The sequence below is a fragment of the Daktulosphaira vitifoliae genome, unplaced genomic scaffold, assembly GCF_025091365.1.
Source record: "Daktulosphaira vitifoliae isolate Bord-2020 unplaced genomic scaffold, ASM2509136v1 Scaffold_4, whole genome shotgun sequence".
In the NCBI taxonomy this organism is placed as follows: Eukaryota; Metazoa; Arthropoda; class Insecta; order Hemiptera; family Phylloxeridae; genus Daktulosphaira; species Daktulosphaira vitifoliae.
In genome coordinates this window covers 4,807,426-4,833,664 of record NW_026099575.1, presented here as the reverse complement: position 1 = coordinate 4,833,664, position 26,239 = coordinate 4,807,426, and the positions used below count along the sequence as shown (strand labels likewise).

The 26,239-nt window shown below is 26.3% G+C and overlaps 2 protein-coding genes across 8 annotated transcripts in view; both read left to right on the top strand.

Moving 5' to 3' along the window:
• LOC126904608 (uncharacterized) overlaps positions 1 to 26,239 on the top strand; it is a 95,621-nt gene that overhangs the window by 49,021 nt on the left and 20,361 nt on the right. The gene's annotated exons all lie outside the window — the stretch shown is intronic.
• On the top strand, positions 10,801 to 25,891 carry LOC126904613 (uncharacterized). 3 transcript variants are annotated; one of them, XM_050683779.1, is made up of 5 exons: positions 10,801 to 10,967; positions 11,502 to 11,637; positions 16,040 to 16,272; positions 19,675 to 19,750; positions 25,873 to 25,891. In XM_050683779.1, the coding sequence occupies exons 1-4, from the start codon at positions 10,932 to 10,934 to the stop codon at positions 19,711 to 19,713; spliced, it is 444 nt and encodes a 147-aa protein (XP_050539736.1). In that variant the 5' UTR covers positions 10,801 to 10,931; the 3' UTR covers positions 19,714 to 19,750; positions 25,873 to 25,891. The 3 variants fall into 3 exon arrangements, with proteins under 3 accessions (XP_050539736.1, XP_050539737.1, XP_050539735.1); XM_050683780.1 differs by lacking the exon at positions 25,873 to 25,891 and having other exon boundaries at positions 16,100 to 16,272; positions 19,675 to 19,823; XM_050683778.1 differs by lacking the exon at positions 25,873 to 25,891 and having other exon boundaries at positions 19,675 to 19,819.

The following is a 26,239-nucleotide window of genomic DNA, read 5'->3' as shown; positions in this document are numbered from 1 at the left end:
TTTTTTTATAATAAATATTTATATACCCCTTTCATCTGGCACGCTTTTTTTGTAAATCGGATCATACCCCTTTAACAAGGGGGGTCAAAACTTTNACCCATTTAACAAGGAGGATCAAAACTATAAACATGCCTATTGTTACTAAGATATTTTCAATTTAATTTTTGAAAGTATTCCGGAAATACTGACACTTTTATATATACCTTAAATTAAAGCTTATGTAATATACGTTAATTTGAAAAAAAAAATTGACCTCTGGATTTGTCTTCATGGTAAAAATGACTACCGTATTTAAAAATATACTATTTTTGTGTTAAAATTCTGGGTTGTGTATTTTATTTTATTTTAAAATACCTGACAAGATGAGTACAGATTTTCATAAATATTATATAAATTAAAAATTAATGTAGCATAGAAAGTTAAATTTGTTTGCTTCTTTTAAGTCAAAAAAAATAACTTTGAAATTTAAATTAGCTTAAATAGCCAATTTTTTCAACCGACGATAGTGACGTAAGGTTGCCGAGTTGGTAAAACCTATGTTTTACATGCTTGGGGTACGAGATCAGAGCAGTCTTTCATTACTTGGAGGCCCATTTAAGGAGACGAAAAATCTTGAAATTGTTTAAAAACCAGTAATATTGATCGTTATGATTTTTCTTTAAAATAAGTTTTAGCTGAATTACCGCATTTTTGTGTATCTAGAATTTTTCCACCACTTACTATAATAAACGGTAAGTATTTTTTAATGAATACAAGACATATATTTGTATATAAAAAAATATATATATATATACGCGTATTTGTATATCTACATACTATAAGTAAGTATATTTTTAGATTTACGCGCAATTAGCTTGGCGCCAAGAATTTTATTTTGACACGTACGCGCAGGAACTATCGGTTTTTCCAATAACAATGCAGACTGCTGGTAAACATGTTTAAACATGTTCTACGGCAACAACGTGTTGTAAGCTACGCGCCACTAAAGCTACGAGATATTTTTTTTAGTTTAATGATTCGTGTTTGTGTTTGTTGATTTTAAACTTTAAAATGCATCGAATTCACTCTAGCGGGGCAGCAAAAAGAAAAAAAGCTAAAGAAGGTAAAATTCAAATTTCAAAGTTACCGAAGATAACTAATTTTATTAATGTTCAAAGTGTTCATGAAGCAGGTAAAACTAATAAGTGGAAAGTTTTTTAAATATATTAATATAATTATTGCCGGAATTTCTTCATAGATATTGCTGCAATTTGGAGATTTTAAATCATAAGTGTACAGGTACATTTTGTTTTTACTAAATTATTATTTACATGAGATTTTTAAGTGATAGCGTAAAAATCTATTTTATTTACAAAAATTGAAGAAAAAAAATACATTAAAATTTTTTTGTTTCATACCAATAGATGAGTCTGAAAATCTCAGTACAATTACAAAATATTCAACAGATTTAGCATCCTGAAAAGATATCAACGAAGATTTACGAAACTATTGCTTGCAAAAAGATCCATCTTTTTTTCATAATAAGAATGTTGAATATACAAAATCAGCTAGAATTTATGACGAAAGTGAGAAACAGAAAATAAGATTTTTTCATTCATCTCTTTTTTATCGCAATTTGCACAACGGAGAAACAGTAGAACGAGACTGGCTTTCTTATTCTACATCGACCGGTAATATTTATTGTTTTATTTGCCACTTATTTTCAAATGAACGAAATCAATTCGCATTTTTTGGATTTCGTGACTGGAAGCATCCAGAGCGTATTGTAGACCACGAAGAGAGTCGATCTCATAAGGCATCTTTGATAACTTACTCTAAAAGAAGAAAAAACTTAAATTTGATAAATACACAAATAACGCTTCAATTAAATAATGAAAAAAATCACTGGACACAGGTTCTTCGTAGAATCACTGATGTTATTAAGTTTCTTGCTTCTACAGGTCTAGCTTTTCGATGCAGTAATCAAATATTTGGGTCAACGGAAAATGGAAATTACTTATAATTAATAGGAATTTTAGAACTTTTAAGCGAATACGATAGTTTTTTAAAAGATTATATTAAGACTTAAGGAAATAAAGGACACGGAATAACATCATATTTATCTGCGAATATTTGCGAAGAATTTATTGAATTAATGGGGAAACAAATATTTTTTTATATTATCAAAGAATTAAAAAAATCGAAATATTACTCGATTTGTGTTGATTCTACGCCCGATGTTTCGCACACAGATCAGTTAGTTTTTGTAGTTTGCTATACAACTGATAAAGGTCCCATCGAGCGCTTTTTATTATTTATCCCAATTGAGCAACACAAGTTTGAATATTTAAGTGAAGTTGTAATTAGTTTTTTACATGAACATAGCGTCGACATTCAAGACTGCAGAAGACAGTCATATGATAATGCCTCGAATATGTCAGGACAATACTCAGGCTTGCAAGCGAGAATCAGAGAAATTAACAAATATGCTATTTACATTCCTTGCGCCGGGCATTCTTTAAATTTAGTCGGCACTAAAGCAGCTGAGTGTGTTCCGGAAGTCGTAGCTTACTTTTATTTAGTGCAAAAATTGTATACATTTTTTTCATTATCGACTAATAGATGGCAACAACTTTTGTCAGCTTTAGGACCGGAAAATAAAACCTTAAAAAGTCTTTCGACTACTCGATGGTCAGCTCGTTGCGATGCCATAACTGCCTTGCATAACGGTTATGATAANAGCTGACCATCGATTGGTTGGGTTGGGTTGCATAACGAGTTATGATAAAATATGTACAGTTCTCAAAAAAATAACACAAGATCAAAACACAGCTAAAGATACAAAATACGAAGCGCAGTCATTGTTTAAAAAATGAAAAAAATTTGAAAATATGTTTTTAACTATTATGTAGAACAATCTTTTGAGTCGTATAAATGATGTTAATGTAACTTTTCAAAAAAAAAAAACATGAATTTACAAGTAGCTACTCACCTATTAGCATCTTTAAATTCGTATTTGAATGATACTAGTAATAAGTTTAATAATTTTTTAGTAAAAGCTAAACAATTTTACGGTATTAAGTGAAGATTTATGCAATCAGAGAATAAAAAAAATTAATACCAGACTAACTTATTTCGATGGACCTTCCAATGAACAACTTTTTAATTCCGATGATAAATTAAGAATCAAAATTTTTTTACCTATTATTGACTCTGTTTGTACTGATTTGAAGAAAAGACAAGAAGTTTATGATAAATTAAATGAAAATTTCACATTTTTTACGACGCTCCAAAAAATTAATAACAAGCAAATCGAGGACGCTTGTGAAAACTTGGCAAATATCTATGATAAAGATATCAGAGCGGAAAATTTAATTTCTGAATGTTTACATTTTAAACATTATTTAAACGAAACTTGTAACGATGATGAGGTATTACTAATTCCTGATTTGTTTGATAAAATTAAAAAAGATTGTATTAGTTCTACTTTTCCTAATATTGAAATTTGTTTACGCATATATTTAAGTTTGATGATAACTAATTGTACTGGCGAGCGTTCATTCTCTTATTTGAAATTTTTAAAAAGCGATGTAAGAAATTCGATGACCAGTACAGGCTAAACTATTTATCTATCATGTGCATGAAATCTAATTTATTAAATGAAATAGATTTTAATGATTTTATTAACGACTTTTCAACTAATAAATGTCGTAAAAAACTGTTTAGTCGGAGTATATAATCAATTTTAGAAGGAATATCTATATATATATATATATATATGTGTGTGTGTGTGTGTATTATGTTTAATGTAAAGTTTTATGTTTAAAATAAATTGATTTCATTTTGTTGAAGAAAAAAAATACANTGATTATTATGAAGACAACTATTATAAAGATGGTGAAATTTAAAATAAAATCTTAGTTATTTGAGAAGGTAGTTTTGAGAAACCTCCGGTAATCCGGAAAAATCGATAATCCGGACGATGCTCGGTCTGAATTCGTCCGGACTATCGAGGCTCTACTGTATATATATATATGTGTGTGTGTGTGTGTGTGTATTATGTTTAATGTAAAGTTTTATGTTTAAAATAAATTGATTTCATTTTGTTCAAGTATTCTTTTTAAAAAAAAATATATTAAAAAACCTTAACAATTGTCTACGAAGAGGCCTCCCTTTTGCAGGAGGCCCTGGGCCCGGGCCCGGTGCCCTGTCTTAAAGGCGGCCCTGTACGAGGTTCCAACCCGCGTATGGCAATGAAATTTTTGCATTTTTTCTTAATTCTTTTTAAGTTAGTATAAATTTTTAACTCGTTTGATTATTATCTCATTTAGATTCAGTAACTTCAATAAAGATCAAGGATCCCATCACTTTAGTCGCCCCTTGCAAGAAGAAAATTTTTTTATTCGTATCACAATTATTTTACTATATTTTAAGTTTTAGCTTCGATGCAAAGCTGAGAAGATATTTTTTTGTGACAATCATTAATTTTCTCTGCTCTAACTTGACCGACTTTTTTCAACGATACGTCAAATGACTACAATTCGTATCTAGTTGAAGATATTACGCTCAAAAATTGAAAAAAAAATTCTAATTTATCAATTAAACAGTTAGTTATTACATGTTCTCCATAAAGACAATTAAAATCATTAATTTCTAATGTTTTCAAAATATTTATTAACGAAGAAAGTTTGATATGATAGGTTTCAACTACAAAATTAAATCATTTTACTTTGTAATTTAATAATTTTTTTACTTTAATTATGTGTGCTACTACTAGACTATAATATTACAATTTTTTTGGTAACATGTTACTATATAAATAATTTCTAAAAAAAATTATTATTAGTTTCTCCAGAATTAGAAATGGATTTTTACAAATATAATCAAATTTTATAATACGCTCAATTGAGTAAATCTTTTTAACAATTTTGTTTTGATTGGTTCATTTAGTTAAAATAATTCATTAAAATTAATTAAGTTCTCAATATTTCAATTGTAGAATCTTATTAAACAATCAAAGTTACTAGGAAATCATTATTATTACTTCTATTTAAGTTAATTATTACGATAAAAATGCAAAAAAATATTGAACTTTTCTGATAAATTTACAATAAACAGTAATTATAAAACTTTATGACTGCATATTAATTTTAACGATACAATTTTTTTAATTCTCATAAAATTTTCTATTTAATGATTAGGCCAGTCAACGAAGGCGAATAGCAGAAAAAATTCCCAACTAATTTTTTTTTTTTTTTTTAAATAGGAAATTGGTGGATTATTCCAAAATAACATCAACTCTTATTTCTAAAGTAACACCAACATCAACTCATATTTCTTTAATTATATTTTGATTAGTAGTTCTTTGATTTTAAAATATAATATATGAATAAATACTAATTATAGTTTTTAAATTTAGTATGAAATTGATATTCAATAATTAAATATTGTAATTTAAACGGAGAAATTATAAAAATAATAAAGAACTTATATTTTGCTTTACTTTTATGTGTATAAAAATTTAAAAGGCTGGATACAATAATTTTCAATAAAAACTGTTTGTTACTATAAATAAATGCACTGGACTACAAGGAACTTTCATCAGAAGCAAAAATATACTTTAAAAAATCAACTTTTTGCGTTGTTTTCAAATCTGCAATTAGACTTTTTCTATCACTTCTAATTTTTAATATTATTACTAATTACATATAAAATAATAATTAAAAGAAAAAAATATTTGTTTTCAAATAATTACTGATTAGATTTTTAATATGTTAAAAATTCATGTTTTTTTTACAGCCTCGCAAAAGTTCAAAAACATGAGCTTTTTTAATTTTCTCAAAAAATATTTAACTTACAAAAAAAAAATTTCGTACAAAAATTGTTTAAAAGACAATTATATACAAAAAAAATTATCTTATATTTTTTCATTTAAACAAATATTTTTCGAGTTACATTACATTTAATATGAGTACTAAAATTTATATTCCATTTTTTTCATTTTACGGTTACTTTTTATCATGTTATACTTACATTAGACACAATGTTATAAATGCATATGTGTGTATGTGTGAGTTTATTTATTTATTGTATCGTAGAAGTGTAGTGTATATTAATATACAAGCGATAGAGTAGGTAATTGATTTGAAACGATATTGTTTAAACCCAACTAAACGCTAAATTGTACATTCCCAAACAACAATTATATTATTTCAATTGCCACCGGAATTTTTTTTTTCTTTGCCTTAAACCCAACTATTTGGGATCGGCCACCCTTATCCTAAGCTTCCACTTGACACGATCTCCCTCATCTTCTATGCTCACATCAGCTGTCCTCATGTCGCATTCAATAACATCCCTCAATCTCCTTTTTGGTCTTCCTCTACCTCTTCTTGCTTCAAAATTCATTTCTATAACTGTTCTTACAGCTTCCCATTCTTCTCTCTTCATAACATGACTAAACAATCTAAGTCTTTTTTCTGTCATCTTATCCACGATTGACGCAACACCTATACTTCCTCTTATATGCTCGTTNTTTTTTCTGTTATCTTATCCACGATTCACGCAACACCTATACTTCCTCTTATATGCTCGTTCCTTATCCTATCTTCTCTAGTCACTCCACTCATCCAACTAAACATTCTCATCTCTGCTACACTAATTCTCTGCTCTACTTTCTTATCAACCGCCCAACACTATTAACCATACATCATAGCTGGCCTCACAATTTCATACTAAATTTAAAAACTATAATTAGTATTTATTCATATATTACATTTTAAAATCAAAGAACTACTAATCAGGATATAATTAAAGAAATAAGAGTTGATGTTGCTTTTGGAATAATCCACCAATTTCTTTAAATGAAACACTATCTACAGATTTGCATCGAAGCGTTTCTTATGATAGTGATTTTAATCACTGTCAGATATCATCTATACTTGTTCCATCTATGCCTCGTCCATACTGTGCCTCGACCCCACTGTGCTACCGTTTATTATTTTCATAATTTCTCCATATAAATTGCAATACTAAATTATTGAATATCAATTTCATACTAAATTTAATAATTATAATTAGTATTTATTCATATATTATATTTTTTTTTAAATCAAAGACCTACTAATCAGGATATAATCAAAGAAATAAGAGTTAATGTTGCTTTTGGAATAATCCTTCAATTTCTCTAAATAAAACACTATCTACAGATTTGCATCGAAACGTTTCTTACGACAGTGATTTTAATCACTGTCAGATATCATCTATACTTGTCCCATCTATGCCTCATCCACACTGTGCCTCGATTTCACTGTGCTACCATTTTTTTATTTTTATTTTAATTATAAAAACATAGTCGATTTTTATATATTACTCCTTATATTAAGTAAAAATAAAAAAAAAATTGCATCCAATTCCATTAAAAATTTGACACAAGGTGAGTCATGGGTGTCATAAAAAAGACAAAACAAACAAGAATATTGCCGACTTAATACCATAGCACGTAACAGTCGTATAGTCGTTTATTTCACGTAAAAACAAAAGAAAGAAAATAAATAATGTCATACAAATTCTTTTAGTAAAATTATTTTACTACGAGAGAAATGTGTGTGGTAGTACTCCGCACACCACACAGATACAATAGGCTAAAACAGTACAGTATCATGTATGTAATTTCAATGTATATCATAATTTTATGTCTCGTGGCCATTATAATATTAAATAGGGAAAATAGCTTATATATAGTTTTAATGAAATTAATTTTTGATATGAGTATAATTATATCATAACATAATTATTTTAAAACTAATATACTTTTAACATAAATTGTAAATTAAGTCATAATATTTCATTTTTTTGCGTAGAATGTTTTTGTGACTTAATTATATTTGACAATTATAACACAAACATTTTTAGAAAAATTAAATTTTAGCGTATAATGGAAAACTCAAAAACAAAATCGCATCGTCTAACAATTAAGCCAAAAAGTTATACAATTAATAATAATCATTAAAATTTTTAGTTGAGACTGTTGAACTTCAATCATCAAGTAGTATTGAAGGATTTTTGTTACACAACTCGTCATTAGAATCAGTTGGTATTCATAGTTCTAAAAAGACGACTTTAGGTGGAGTTCTTCCTTGTGTCATATCATTCAGAATCCCTGGGCATTTCATCATGCTAGATGGATGGACAAAGCTATTTATAGTTTTAAAATTTTTCTTTTTCCAAAAGACCAGTCAAAATAACAACAATACAGGAGTTAAAGGATTTTCGAGATTGTATCTTTCTTTCTTTCGAAAGAATATATTATAAGGTGAATAAACGCAAAGGCTATAAAAGCTCCATTTTTTTACTTGGGTTTCTGAAAAAGTCTTTTTTTATATAAATATATCGATGAAAACATAAGTTTATTAACAGTAGAAAAGGTTTTTTGTCACCACTTATGGTAGTTAATCACCAGAAAAATCAGCACTTTTTGGTAGAAATTTACCCATAAATAATAAAATAAATATGGTGCGAGCATTGAAAACAAATAATAAATTTAAAGGAACAAAAAAATATTTTTTACAATCTCATGATATTAAAATAATAACTAATATGAATATAGAAGAATTTATTACTACTTAATCAAACAGCTACATAAGCAAACAATTAGCATGCATTTTCTAAACATAGATTCTATTTTGTGGAAACATAATGATGACTACATAATAGTATTATACACCGTAAATAAGTTAAATGTTACAAACAATGTTGCAGATAGAGGCGTAAAATTAATTTAAGATTACAGCAACATTTTAACAAAAGATGAAAAACAAAAACAATAGTTATTCAAGTTATTCAAGAAGTGTCTGACACACATAAAAACGTATCCTAATAGCAATAAATAAACTTTATCCCAAGACTTTTTTACATTTATACATAATAGATATAATGCACTTTTATAGCATTTCATTTTATTTTATTTTATAAAAATTGAAAAATGTTATAATTCATTAATTAAAAAAATTATATTTTTAATATCCATATTTTTTTACAAATTTTCAGAAAAAGCAATTTTTTTTAATTAAATTAAACTATTTATGATTTGTTTCAACTAATACTAGTTCATGCTATAAAATTCAACGTTTTAACTCAATCAATTTAATTTAAGTCAGTAAAAATATTTGAAAATATTATTTATTTGTACTAAAGAAAAAAATGGTGTGATTACTACATGTCTACATATGTTGGGAGGTGCAACACCTGCTAATAAGTATACTTTCTTCATCGGTGTATTTTTAATGCATCCTGTTTTAATGTGGCAACTGTTGTTTTATGCCACGTCCACTTTTTCCGTATGAGTTAACCGTACCCAAACAGGACATGTATACTCCCCCACGAAGAAGCATAATGCCAAGGCTGACACTCGTAGTACATGCAGATGAGCACCCCCGGTTGATTTAGTCAACTTGCAGATCTAGCCGTTTGGCTTTAGATAGTTATCATTGTAGTAATAACTCATTGTTTCCAGTTATTTGGTGAGTTTTTCTTCAATTATTTCAAATTGATTTCCTTCAAAAGCAATTGCAGAATCATCGGTGTACATAAAAAGTTTAACATTGTTATCTGTAGGAATTGGTTGGTCATTTGTATACATATTGAACAGCGTTGGGGCCAGGACACTGCCCTGTGGTAGACTGTTTTATGTATTTCTCCATCTGCACCTCCAACTTCTTAATAGTAATTCAATGATTTGAGTAAATTTAAAGTCTTTTATTAGATTGTAGATTTTCATTAAGAGGATTTGGTGGTTGACTGTGTCGTAAGCAACTGATATGTCAATAAATGCCGATCCTGTAATTTTCTTCCTTTCAAAACCGTTTTCAATAAATTGGTTAAGGTTGAGAACTTGATCGATACAAGACTTACCCGGTCTGAATCCTGCTTGCTCTTTAATTAATTTGTCATCTACTAATGGACATACTCTGTTTAGGAGTATTCTTTCATAAAGTTTATATGAATGACACAGGAAGGAAACTGGTTGATAGCTTAATGGAGAGTTGGGATCTTTCCTCGGATTAAATAATGCTACTACTTTGGATTTCCTCTGTATTTTCGGAATTCTTAGTGTAGATCTAACGTTATTGAAAAATTTCAATAGTCACTGATTATATTGATATTGATAGTTGAGTTTTAAAATTAAGTGGTTTCTTGAATTCGAAAATAGCATTTGGAGGATTGTATACGGAAGTTACTGTACAGTTACCAAGTTCTATAGTAAGGAGCTCAAAATATCTTTCTCTTCTGTAATTTGGGCTGAGTTTATTTCTAGTGAGTTTCTCACAAACATTGCGCTTTCATATTTCCTGTGTGGTCTTAAAGAAACGAGTTTCATGTCCTCGATCTTAGGCGAATTCATCTCCTCGCTTCTATGAGTTTGCTGAATGCACAGAACGTCACGCTTAATCTCTATACATAACTCTGAAAGGAGTTGTTCTTTGTTTGAATTTATACCTTCAATATTACAAAAGGCAATCGTCAGAGTTGGCCTTTTTGTATGATTCATATTTATTAATTAAAGAGTATAGTGGGCCTAGGCTTAGATTTTCTATTCTTAATTTGTTGTTTAGAATACAGCAGTCGTCAATTATCACAGTCAAGTATAACATCATTTAATGTTAAACAGAATTTTTTTCTATAATAAAAAGCATTTTTTTATATTCAAGGCATAGTTTCCGAGAAACTATTAACCTTAATGAATCACACTGTACATGTATTTATAGATTAATTTTATTTTTTGATAATGACAGTAAAATAAATACAATCCGAATATTTTCATCAAAACATTTGCATTGTTCTTTTTACGCATATTAATTTTGGTTTGTCTGTTCGGAAAATAAATCAATCCTACACAACAATATATTCAGAATAATTAAATCTCAATTTAATTACTTTATAGTAACGTCATAATGAAGTTAATTGCATTAAAGTCATTTTACATTATTGTAAGTATTATTATGTTATTGCAGTTAAGTGCTATTTTAAGCTTACTAAAAACTTTACTATACTTTTTGTTTACATGAGCCTTACTAAGATTAACTTAGTTATTTAATCATATCTATACTTCATATTTTATTTATTTATTTATATTATTTTGGAAAGAATATTATTTATTTCATAATTATAGTGCTTATGATGTATAAAATTACAATGTATTAAAAATTAATATTAAGATCCTTTTTATTTTTAAAATTAACATCCTTTTTATTTCAGTAATTTTACATTGAAGAGTTAGTTTAGTTGGATTTCTATTACTCATTTATGAATTTTGTTAAGTTTTATCTTTATAATTTTTTTTATGAATTAAATTCAATTAATTAAACGACATAAGTGTATTTTTGAAATGAATAGAATATTAAATGATTAATTACATACTAATATATTAATAAATAAATAAGTGTTTAGTTCACTATCTACTTATCTATATTTTATAGAATATTAGAAGATTGGAACATAATAGTAATACTTTTTTTAAACAGGTTACTATATATGAGACAACAAACGCAAACAGAGAAGCTTTGGATAAAACACGTCATAATTTCAAGAACGCGCAAAGAAAATTAATTGACTGTTTAGACCGTAATCATTATGGTGCACCACTAAAAGATTGGAGTGGTAAGTTTTTATACATTATTATTCCAAAACCTACAAATTTAAATAAAAACCATAACAGTTGGGTAACAGCACAGTGGGGACGTGGCATAGTGGGGTCCAGTATAGATTTAATCTGATAGTGATTAAAATCACTATATAAAAAACATTTCGATCCAAATCTGTAAATAGTGTTTAATTTAAAAAATAATGATGGATTATTCCAGAAGCTACAGGATTATTAGTTTTAATTTAATATATAAATAAATGTGTCAGTATTTCCAGAACACTTTTAAAAATTAAGTTGAAAAAGTTCTACTTTCTAAATACATTTTTAAGATTTGAACACCCTATATTGAGAGATATAAGTCGAATAAAAAAGAGATACAAATATTATTTCTCATAAAAAAATTGTATTGGTCCATACATTTTTCAAAAAGTTATAGCATTTTAAAGTTAAAAATGTAAAATATAAGATCGAGAATTTTCACACAAAAATAGCATGTGGTAGCCATTTATATCATGAAGACAAAATGAAGTCCAAAATTGTTTTCTCCCATAATTAAGTACATTACATTAGCCTTAATTTAAGATATATCTAAAAGTGTCAGACTTTTCGAAACAATTTCAAAAGGTAAGTTCAAAAAGTTGTCTTTTTGAATTCCCCCTGTGGACAGGTTAAGGGTTAAATTTATAAAAAAATATATCAAATGATAGGTAAAGACATTATGCATCTATAAAAATAAAAATTATATTTATTTGTTCGTTTTTGAAAAAGTTATGGCAGTTTTAAGTAATAAACATTTCAAAAATTTTAAAAAATTAGCGATTATGAAATTTGTAATTTTTTTGGAGATTTCCCCCATTTACGGGGAACGAGAGAAATTTTTTTCAATTTTTGAGGGTAATATCTTCGATTAGATACGATTTGTGATCTTTTGACGTATTGTTGAAAGAAATCGGTTAGGTGAAAGCTGAGAAAAAGTGGTAACAGTCACACAAAAAAAAAAACACATCATAGTAAAACCAATAACTTCTCAACTTCGCATCGAAGTTAAAATAAAGATGGTACACAGTTTATAAAAAAAATTGTACAGTCTGTAAAATATTTTAATTAATCCTCACTCGAATTATTTTATCGGAATGGCCCTGGTTCCCAATATTTTATAATTAACATTTTAGCTTTTATGCGAAGCTGAGAAGGTATTAATTTTATTATAATATGTTTTTATTTTATTTTTTTTTGTTTCTGTTACCATTTTTTCTCAGCTCTCACTGAACCGATTTCTATCAACGATACGTCAAAAGAACACAAGTCGTATCTAGTCGAAGACATCTGACCCTTTACCTGCCCACAGTGGGCGATTAAAATGGTAAATTTTTCACAAAAAAATTAGTTTTACACTTAATTTTTGAAAGTGATCCTGAAAGTCTAATACTTCTATATATATCTTAAATTAAAGCTAATATAATGTACTATATTATGGAAAAAAAAAATGTTTGGACTTTATTTTGTCTTCACGCTGAATATGGCTAACAAATGCTATTTTTGTGTAAAAATTCTTGGTTTTTATTTTAAAATTTTTAACTTTATAATATTATAACTTATTGTAAAATGTATGGATCAGCTTTAGTTACAACATAAAAAAGAATTAATAAAGTTATTGACTAAATAATTATAAATAACTCTGTTATTATTTATTTTGAAACTATCAATAATAATAGCTAATATAATATGTATATTATTTATTATTCTTAATAGTGTAGTACACTTAGATATAAACGTACAAACAATCAAAATAATAAAGCAAAAACACATTATATAAAAAACAAATTCTATTATTTAAAAAAGCGGTAGCACAGTGGGGTCGAGACACAGTGTGGATGAGGCATAGATGTGACAAGTGTAGATGATATCCAACAGTGATTAAAATCATTATCATAAGAAACGCTTAGATATAAATCTGTAGATAGTCTTTAATTCTAAGAAATTGGTGGATAATTACAAAAGTATCATCAACTCCTATTTCCTTAATTATATCCTGATTAGTGATCCTTTGATTTAAAGATATAATATATGAATAAATACTAATTATAATAATAGTAAATTTAAAGGGATTGATGCAATTCTTTTTAATGAAAAATTTTTGTTACTTATGACTAATATACTTGACTACAAGGAACTTTCAATTGAAGCAAAAATAATGAACAATGAATATTATAATTATGATATCATTTCATTATAATAATTGAATAAAGTACAAATTAAATTTAAATAATTTGACATTAAATAAATAATTAATTTTTTTATTATTATACTGGATTTTAAGGACTTAATAAAGGATTAAGCTAAAATAATTATAATTTTTCAAAAAGAGATTAATAATAAATTTATATATCAAAATTCTGGAGATGAAACGTCTGGGACGAAGTGTGTGGAGTGTGTGTATAACAATACAAAAAACGGTGAATTTTTACATCAAAATAATATTTTTTTGATTACCTATAAAAGGCAAGTCGTCGGCACAATTTTTTTTTTTTAACTTATAGTACATAATGTAAGCTATAATTAAACATATATTTAAAGAACGCAGTATTTCAGGAACATTTTTAAAAGTTAAGTTGAAAAAGTTGAGTTTTGCAAAAAGTCACTATTTTTAATCCATTCTTGTGGGCAGGTAAAGGGTCAGATTTTCAAAAATATTACATCAAACGAAATCTAAATATCTAAGATTTCAATTTTTAAACAAATTAATTTAATTCATTCATTTTTCAACAAGTTATGGCAATTTTTAAAAAAAAAAAGTGAATAAAATTTCAAAATTTAACGATTTTAAAAATCGTAATTTTTGGGGGATTTTTACCATTTACGGGGAACGAGGTAAATTTTTTTAATTGTTGAGGGTAATGTCTTCAACTAGATACGATTTGTGATATATTGACGTATTGTTGAGAAAAATCGGTCCAATGAGGGTTGAGAAATAATAGTGACAGACACAAAAAAATAAAATAAACGCATCATGGTAAAATTAATACCTTCTTAGCTTCGCATAAAAGCTAAAAGCATAAAAAGCTAAACATTGATTTGTATATATTGACTAAACCTTCTATTGTGTGTTTTTATAAATGCCGTTGCTATTAATTTGATAAATCAATGACTGTTCTGGTAGTTATTGGATTGGATCCCAGTTGTATCATAGAGATCAAGTCGGATCATATCATTTTATATATGATATGTTGTATTTTATTCAAACAATTTTTTTGTCTAATTATATAGGGATACGCCCAACATTCTGATTTAAATGCATAAATTAAATTTTTTTCGTAAATAACTGAAATATATACAGGTGATTTTTTTATCATAACCCACTCAATTACTTGCAGAATAATAATAATTTAAACATTTTTTTTTATTATTATCTTTAGTTACACATTATTCTTGAATTTTTAACTATGTAATAATTTTTAAGTTCATCCCTTATGCCTGGTAAGGGTGTCAACTTTGTTTTTTAAAATGGTAACACATATTTTTAATTTAATAAAATGTTTGAGTTTTTAATTTAATAGTAAATGGCATTTGAATTTTTAATATAACTTTATTAGCTTATTAGATATAAACATTTAAAGTTTCAAAATTTTGAGTTAATATACATGTATAATACACATGGGATTGTAAATACAGGTAGCTAATTGGATTTTTATGACATTGCTGTCTCAGTCACGGATTGTTTATTATCAATTATGATTATCAATAGATATACTTTCTGTATTGTCAGTTAGTGTATTTATAAACTCATAACAATGTGCCTTACTACAATTGATAATAACAATGCTGTGTACCTGCTAATATCGATGTTATAAAAAACCAATTAGCTACCTATATTTGTAATCCCTTGTGTATTATACCTGTATATTAATTCAAAAATTTGAAACTTTAAATGTTTATATCTAATAAACTAATAAAGTTATATTAAAAATTCAAATGCCATTTACTATTAAATTAAAAACTCAAACATTTTATTAAATTAAAAATATGTGTTACCATTTAAAAAAACAAAGTTGACCCCCTTCCAAGGCATAAGGGATGAACTTAAAAAGTATTACATAGTTAAAAATTCAAGAATAATGTGTAACTAAAGATAATAAAAAAAAAAAATGTTTAAATTATTATTATTCTGCAAGTAATTGAGTGGGTTATGATAAAAAAATCACCCTGTATATCTGTAACATCAATTTAATTATGAGTTAGCCTATCATATCAAGTCATACAGGCTAACCGTACTTGTAAGAATGGTGTTAAAAACAAACTTAATTCATTAAAATTGTGATTTTTTAAGTTTCGTTTATGATTTTATATGTGTTTTTATATATAATTATGGTTTATTTGTTATATTAGCAAATTTAATTATGTTTTAATTTTTATTAGGCTATGTGATGAGAGTAGTTTCTAACCGTTTGAACGGGCTTAGAGTAGATATTGTTCTAGGATTGAAAAACGAAAATGTAGTTGATACAGACATAGCAACTTTTGTATGTAATTTGGGAATAGATGCAACTGATAAAATGAGTAAATATGTTGAGCATTGCAATAATGTAACCAGGATATGTAGTCAAATTTTTCGTCAAACGTTACATGAAAAAATCGATAGTCGAAGTTGGGTTTGTAAAATTATTACTTTACAAACTATTATTATTTACATTTACTTGCTTTTTTTTACATTATTTTTTATTTAATGATTAATGTATTTATCTGAATCATTAACTTAAAACTTTAATACAGGATGAGTTATAATTAAATCAAACAAGTTTAGAGTGAAAATTGTTAGTAATTCAAATCACATCATTGTTGATAATTAAAATTAATCTCGTAACTCTATATTTATAAAATCACCATGATTATTCACAGTCTTAATTGCTTATTATTTCAGAATATCATCATTTCAAAATTAAAATATAATACAATGTATTTATTTTATCTATATGTACATGTTATGTTATCTGCATGGCTAGAACAAAATGCTTATTAAATTAAAAAAGGTTTACCAAATTAATAAATATTTTTATATATAGATTTCAAATAGTCGATAAAAAAATTAAAATATATATTAGGGTGGTCAATTTATTACGAACTTAAGAAATTTAATACCAGCTGCCCAGAATTTGTATTGATGTATGATAATTTATTTTTGGACTTTTTGAGCATAATTAACCAGTTCACTTGTCTTAGAGGAGTTGAAACTTGATTAAAAAGGATAGAATTGTTATTTATTACGGATATCTTATTAAATATTATAGAAAAAAAATACTTACTTGTAATTTGGTAGAATATTAAATATTTATAAATTTATAACAAATTGTTGTACATACATTTTATCGTAAAGTTAATAATTTATCAGGAAAAATGCTCATAATAAAATAATTCATATCAATGGAAAATTATATTTCTCAGTTGTTATGGTATATTTTATTAACTACTGGAGATACGATGAAGTGTTATTAATAAAAAAAATTTGTAATATTAAATAAATATTATAAAATATTCTATTAATGCTTTTCAAAACAAAACTATCATCATCAGCTTTTATAGGCTAATTACATCTAATTTTTACAACTTTTAAGCTGATAAAGTTGATCGAACTGATAAAACCAATGAAATTATTAAAATTACAATTTTTACAAAAATACACGTTTATTATAGGGAAATTCTATGTGCAGGGCTCAAATACAATCTGACGAAAAATTTTTTTTTTTGTAATTGTAGCTTAAGAGTTCTTCTACAACATGCATGTATTGGTGTAATCGTAATATTGCGTAATTTTGAGTTAAACTCTTTAAAAAACAATGTAAAATAAGTATTTGCATTTTTTTGTGTGTAAAAAATTATTAAAATTAAAAAAAAAAAGAAATAAAAATTTTTTCTTAGTAAATTTGAAAGCCGATGACTTTTTAAACATTTTAAATTAAAAAAAAAAAATAAAGGTTTTTAATTAAGCAGGAAAAAATGATTGAAGAAATAATAAAAATCCTAGAAAAAAAACAAAAAAATACAGTGTTATGATATTTAAATAGCACCCAACCATTACTATATCAATTTTTGGCCTTGAATTTTTGTACATGACCTTATAAGGATATAATAAAAAAAATTTGCTAAAAAAAAAATTTTTATTAGTTGATTTAAAAATGGTACTTTTGGCCGGCTAAATCATCGTTTGGTCCCACTGTGAGCCTTCTCCATTCCTCTCTGTCATTTGTCTATTCCTCAGGGTTATCAACCTCAAGTATCCGGAAATTCTTATTGGGTTCATATATCTACGTTTTTTTCGACCTGCCCAGTTGGGAAACCTTCTGGTTTTCAGTTAAACGCAACCTTATATTATTCCATTCAATCTCCATATGTATTTAAGCCAGCTCATTTTTCTTCTTTTGAGAGCCTGTATAATATCCACTTCTCCCTACAGGTCTTTAATTTCCTTATTGGATCTTATTTTATAGTCACCTGTTTGATCATTTTTTTAGAACCAAAAATGCACCGTAGTAATTTTCTCTCTAAGACTACCAGTTTTCTTTCGTCCCCTTTAACATAGGCCACGTTTCAAATGCGTATAAAATCACCGGTCTCACTATAACCTTGTATAGTCCCGTTTTTGATAATAATATGGACCTGAAAGATTTTTTTAGCGTGAAACAGCATCTATTTCTGGTTTTATCCTTAGGTTTATTTCCTCATGGTAATATTTGCGGTTATTCATGTCGACTGCAGATATTTAAAGCGCTCAAGTTTTTCAAAATAATAATTTTCATACTTTTGTGTTGGTTTTGTTAGGGGTTTGTTTAATAGTTGAGGATCTTGGTCAAAACCAAGAATCGGAAGCTACCCGACGTCTGCCCAAATATCGTCCCTATCTCCTTAAATGAGTTTTAATTGCCTGAAGGAGACACAGGCAATCGTGTACCTTAGTTACAGGGGATAGATTATTAAATAAAATTAGACTATTGTTTTATGTCAACGACAAAGTAAAGTTATATTTAGATGTTCAGTAAATATAAGTTATATGTAATGTACAATACGTCTGACCTGAATCCTAGTACAGTTGGTTAGTAGGTATATCCAAGTGAGACGGAGTTGGTTGGCTATGATGACAATTGGCGATAGACGGGTCGTTGAATAAAACAAGTAATGTTATAAATAATATAAATAAGACGAAAGTAATAATATTGAAAATTATGTCTATAACGGCCACTCAAACACAACTGCCATTTGTTAGTTCGACGTCAGTAGCTCCGGACTACAGACGAGTATAATTGTCATATCAGCATCTCCCTCTATGCTAATTAATATGTATTACGAATTAAATAAATAGAAATAAAACGTGTGTAATATAAGTGGTAAGAACATAGTAATAAATGTTCTTACAGTTTACTTGGTGGTTATCTTTCATAAAAAACACTATCCTTATTAAAAATTATTAAGAAATAGAAATAAATAATTATTCATGTACACTAAACTACGATTTTGTAATTTTCAATAATATTTATTTTATATTGCTCACACAATAATATTTTTCGCAAGACTTGTTTATTGACATTTGATCGGCATTCATTTAAATTCTTAAAATACCAGCACCGTGGAGTGGTAGCAAAAGATATAGTTGGGTCAAGTATAGATAATTTCTGATAGTAATCAAAATTACTATCATAATAATCGCTTTGAGGAAAACATATAACGAATACAATTATTATGATTCTAAATTAGATCAATGTAATTTTTTTATAAAAGTTGTAATTGAATATCAAAAAAATATCTTAGTTATGCAAAAAGATATTTCAGAGTGAGCAAAACAAAATAAACAGTATTCAAAAACAGTTTAGCATAGACAGTAATTATTTTTTTTCATCTATTTAATAGTTTTCATTTAGAATAGTTTTATTTTCAAAAAAGTATGTATTTATGAAAGGTATTTAATTTTTAAAACTATTATTCAAAATTTTTTAAAACGTTAATCTTTATAATTGATATCATTTTACTTATCATACAATTAGTTTTTAAAAATTTTCTTTCAGGGAGCCAAACTTTTTGGAAAAAAAACAAATAACAGTTAATGTTGACATAGTCTCAAACATACGCACTAACATAGAAGTACATTCAAAATTAATTTATATTATAATAAATAATTAAATGAATAGTGTTATAGTTGTTTAAATCATATAGATTGGAATATATATATATATATATATATATATTATTTTAATATTCTTATTTATTTTATGCTAAGTAATACATTTCATTAATTTTTTTATTGATGTACTCTTAATATTTCCAATAAAAATCAGTTAAAATAAATAATAATTTCAAATTTATAGTCTCTAAATTTATAAATACAAAAATTTACAAGTTTAATTTAATTGCGATTTTAGAAATGTTTGTCTGGTATGGTTAATAGTGAGAGTTTAACAATTTTGTTTTTCTGAAAATACACCATTATAACCATATAACTTTACTATACTTAAATGATTTCAATTTAAAAAAAATCAGTACAGTAGTAATTAGACATAGTAGTCTTAAACATTGACAGTGATTAACATTACTATCATAAAACACTTAAATATAATTATGTATAAAGACACGAAGAAAAAAATTGAAAAATGATAAAATAAATTTATACATAATTTTAAAATTCAGAAGAAAACAATTATGGAACAAAATTAATTTTTTTTTTTTAATAAAAAGAATTTAATATTATTCTACTTGAGTTAAGTTATATTTACCTAAAAATATTGAAGCTATTCCTAAATAATTTAAATATTAATAAGAAAAAATATATTAATAAAAACCAGTAGTGAATTAAAAACTTTAAGGTTTTTTTTTATCCAAAACCGTATTGGTCTTTAATGAAAATGCAGCTACAATAGAAATTTGTTGCAAGTTATTTATAAATTTTATAATCATATTTCGATATTTATAATGTACATTCATTTAATGACATTCTATCAAGTAGATATTTATTTTATGAAATTTAATAGTATTTTAATTTAACCTAATATTTGATTCAAGTGATATATTAAGGTTATTATCAATGTTGAGATTTAACCAATATGTCTGATAGTTGAGAAATTTTTTAAGAATGTATTTAACTGAAATATTATTCCTCATATTTAACGCAGTGTTGGTTCTTCTTTGGACATGAGGTATTACGTAGTGTATGGAACAATATTTATCATTACATCATTAAAAACACTTTTATATTTTTATCGTTAATTTCATATACAAAAATGTTATCATTTATATTCATGTTTTTATTTAAATTTTTACGAAAACAATAATATTTACTTATTTTGATAGACTCCTTAAGTTCTCATACAATATTATTACAACATGCTTTTACAGTACACTTTTTTTTAGTAAATAAGATGTCAAATTTATTTTATGACAATCAATATTAAATCAATTTGTTAATACTCAAAACAACTTTCTATTGTACTAAAATATATAAATAATTATCGAATAACGTAATAAAATATAATAAAGTTTTCTTTTGAAGATAAAAAAATAATCTATATTTCTGTGTTTATTCAATTTCTTAAAGAAAATCAAAATAAAATCTATGTTCATCAATATTTTGATTTTTGAAAGTATAATATTTTATTTCGGATGTAAAATAATAAAAATTTAAAATCACAAAGGGTATATAAATTGGGTGTCTTTTGTGAGGGGTGCATTTATTAGTCGATTAACACTGAATTTGATAACTAAATTTTCGAAATTTGTATTCGTCATTTTTTACTCAAAACATTTAGATACTGATACGATCACATTTGCATGTGCCCATATCTCTGTCTCCCATAACATCGTTGTACCGTTTAATAGACATATATATATATAATTAACACAGTGACATACAACAATACTAACAGGAGGGCGGACTGCACACATAAACACTTTTTGCAATTCACGGCCAATGTGTCATAATAAGATATCCCTACGACAGTTGACCTTTTACCATCTTCGCGATCACTACTTTGTCTAATAATTAACTTAACTTGCTACCCCGTATATTATAGTGTGTGTGTGTGTGTCGCCGTCAGCTCCCTGTTGGATTATACATCTCTAGGTGTCCAGCAGGTTGTATTATCTATTTAATATTTCAATTGCTTAATAAATATTTATTTATATCGTTGTTAACCTAAAGTGTTATATATATATATATTGTAGTGCGACCCTTGGTAGTTCCTCTAAGGGAATATAAATTAAATAGGAAACTTCAGTACCTAAGGTAGATATAGCCTAGCCAGCTATCCCCCGTTGGTCCCTTAGAATACTGTCGACGGGCATTTAGACTCAACCCCTAAATAGCGACGTAACAATACGTTTTACGGTTTTGAATTTTTGATTTTAATTAATATGCTTGAATAAGACTTTATTGATTAAACATTATCTAAGCGCTAATGTTCAACAGCGCTATGTGCTGTTGGTTCCTAGATAGGTGCCCGAACGAGAACTTTAAGAATGACACCTGCCTTTCCTCTTTACTGGTTCCCTCAGCTATAATGAGGTTGCATCTGGTTGACATCCAATGTAAAAATCCTATCAAATCATTATAAGGTAGAACAGACTCCCAATATTTGGGATAGAGACTAATGAGGTGATGATTTAATATGTTTAAATATATTTTTTAATAGACACAAGTGGGTCATTCATATTTATTATGAGTAATTGAAACATTTATGTTATATTTAATCACTTCCACCTATCAAAAGTTTACAACTACTTAATATTAAAATAGTTTTCATTATATTTAAACTAATAATTTTATTATATAATCGCAAATTTCATTTATAACCATCCAGATTTATATTTTTATGATGAAAATGTAAAATTGGAAAAAAAAAGAAATATTGAAACAGCTATAAGCATGTTAATGAATTGTTTAGATCAATGGAGTATGAGAAAGTGTTTAGATAAAGGATTTGGTAAATCCTAATAATAATAATAATGAGGAGTGCACTGCACTCAGTGCAATCGAAAAATATCTGAAAATATAAGTTTGACATAAGTAGCCTATATTTTAATATCGTTATAAGCTAGTAAAATATACAATTAGTCATTTGGAAAAATATAGTTGACACTCTATAAACTATAAGTAAGTAAAAAAAGGAAAGAAAATTAAAGATTTAACTACAAAATAATACAATTTTTTTTCAATATCGTATTTTTTTGTAAGTAATTGAATAGGATAGATCATTCTGTAAATTTATTATACGAATTTTTCAAACTTTACGAAATGTAAAAGCAAAATATTTTTTTTTCATCCATGAGTTAAGAGTTTTACTTGTAATTAAAATGAAAACTGCTGAAGAAGTTGATGAACAACTTGCAAAACTGGTGTGCGATAATTCTGCTATAAATATAAAAGTAAATGGATGGAGTCTACAAGAATATGAAAATACGATAAAAGAATGTGGCCAGGAATTTTGAAACGAACTATACGAAGATATAAAGCTATTTAAATTTCCTATAGCAAGTAACATTAATTAATTTAAAGTTTTTAGATGCAAGTATAGTATACCGAGTTTTTTTTATTTATTTGTCGTTTTAAATGGATATTTTATATAACATAAATTATTTTGTAACTTTTTTTTTGTTTTATTTAAAAATATTTAAATTCAATTTATTAGAGGTTAAATGTTTATTATATATATTTTTTATAACAGTACTAATCTTTATCCCTTTCTGATTTTTTTTTCTCCTTTTCGACTTGATGTTGACCGCCCTGGAACTGCCGTTAGGCATTGCTTCGGGCGGCCCACGTCGCCTTATCCCTTTCTGATCCGGTAATAACAAAATTAATGTAGAATATTCCTGTAAGCCCATTTGACTAGTAATACTATTTATACGACTATTTGTGCAATATATTTTTGAATTTTTTCCAATTATATATTTTTATATTTTATTAAAATTTTTGACCATAATCTTAAGAACATCTAGATGCATTTTTTTATGTTACTTACATTGTTTTGCAATTATTGAATAACTTACAGTTAAAAAAAACAATATTCGTATGCATATTTTAATATGCCTAGTGTCTTCACACATCAACTGGAGACTGACGAACGGTTATAATGATGTACCAGACAACAGAAATTAACACAGAAAAAACACGGTATACGATTGGAATCCGTGGCCCAAGGTATCCCAACGCAGTGCTTTATCATAAGGCACCATGACCCAACTTGTATTGAGCCACTAATACATACACATTAAAACATAGATGCGCTATAGTGTACAGAAGGTGATGTATGCTTCAGCTTCAGTCCAAAAGGGTTTGAATGGCATTATATGCATTAGTTTTATACTTCATATGACCTTCTACCATCACAACCTATTCTATTATTCACCTGTCCTTATTTCTGTGATATCTATGGGCACAAAAAATTAATTTAAATGACGTTCCTGGTTTTCAAATTTTAGCTTCAAAGCAAAACTGAGAATTTAACAATTGGTTTCACCATTATGTATTTGTCTATAAAATTTCACACGTATCACTGGACCGATTTCGTTGATTTATGAACCCAAAGAACCTGTTTTAAACTAGTAGATCCAATCAGTACCGAAAGTTGAAAAACCTCGTTCAATTTTAGAGATTTAGAAAAAATCTCAAAATTTGACTATCGTGAAAAATAGTATTTTCAATAAATTCTGCTTTTTAAAATTGTTATACTTTTTTTTTAAACTCAATTCTTAACCTATATCGAATTAAATATTTTATTATTAATTAATTAATATTATAAATATTGTCCGATGAATGATCTGCTATATGATATTGACTCTTTAAAAAACAAAACTACTTTATTATCAATTTTCGAAAATGTCTGACAAACCGAAATCTATATAAAACTAAGGCTTTTTAGTAAGAGTACTCAATGCTAATAGTAAAATAATATTTTTTTATGAGTAATTTGACTTTAAAATGCACTATTTCATAAAACAACTTGTATTTGTTATAATGTTTTTGGAAATCTGACCCTTTATCTGCCCACAAGTGTGGATTCAAAATAGCAACTTTTTGCAAAACTCTATTTTTTCATCTTAACTTTTGAAAATGTTCCGGAAATACTGCGTTCTTTAAACATATATCAAATTAAAGCTTATGTTACGCACTATAAATTAAAAATATAAATTTGTTCCGACGACTTATCTTCTTCGTGCAAACGACTGCCGTAGTTTAAAAAAATGCTATTTTTGTGTTAAAATTTAATTTTTCTTTTTAAATTTAAAAAACTCATAAGGGTTTGCCATAGTAATGAGTCCACCTATAAATATAAAATTTACATGAATTTAACTTACATTAAATATAAATTTATACTTATATTGATTGCTTTGTCTCTTCAAAGTCAAGAATACCTTTTTAAATTTTTGAAAATTTGAAAATTTCTATAAAAAGTAGAACTTTTTAACTTAACTTTTAAAAATGTACGAGAAATACGGTGTATTGTAAATATAAGTTAAAATAAAGCTTATTTTATATACTAGAAGTTCAAAAGTCGAAGTAGAACAAAAAATAGAAGTTAATTTTGCTTTTGAAATAATCTACCAATTTTTTAGAACTTAACAATATCTACAGATTCGCATCAAAACATTTCTTATGATAGTAATTTTAATCACTGTCAGATATCTATACATACTTGATATATCCTATATATCTATACATTTGTAAACAGTAAGTAAGGAAATTGGTAAATTGTTACAAAGAATGAGACATTAGAAACGCGTTTCCTTTTATACTGAACACTCTAATTATTGGTTCCAATTATGCCGTGTCTCCACATCCAGAGAAAAACCTCGATCTATATAATAAATTCATTGTTCAATTTGATAAATATATCATTACTATTGAATCAATGATATATTTATCAATATGATATTTTTTTTTCTTGTCTTGAACAATAATTATTTATAAGAATAATTATTTTGTTCGTATTAATAAAACATTATCATAAACCCTTGATAAAATTTCTCTTTCAATTTTGATTGAGGTTTTTCTTTGGGTGCACTACATCATGTATCTACTATTCTGGGTTTTTTTATGTCTAGTTTAGAAAATTATGTTTCCTTTTTTATATCTGAATATGACAAGTCTTTATTACTCTCAAGATTTTTTTTTTTGTCCGTGAATAATTTTGGTTTACAATGGTCACTACACAAAATTTGAATATATTTCACTCTTAAAAAATTTTAAATTGTCATTTTATTTTTTTATTTAGCCCAATATTTTTATGCCTAAGTTTATCGGATGTGAGTAAAGTCAAAAATTTGTTTCCAATAAAGAAGTCTGAAAAACAAAAATGTAAAGTAAAAAATTCAGAAAAAACTAATAGTTCAGCGGCATATGTTACTTACGAAAATGATGATGATGAAGTTGAATGAGAAGTTAACTTTATTACTTTATGCTAAACTAATTTTATCAATTAACTAATATAATTAAGTTTTGAAAAAAATCTTGTTCATGTTTTGAAAAACTTAAAAATCTATTTTTTTTTAATGTTCCTTATACTCATTACTAAATAACTGTTATTTTTATTTAAAAAAAAAAAACTAACTGGAATATTAAATAAAAAAAGGAATTTTTTG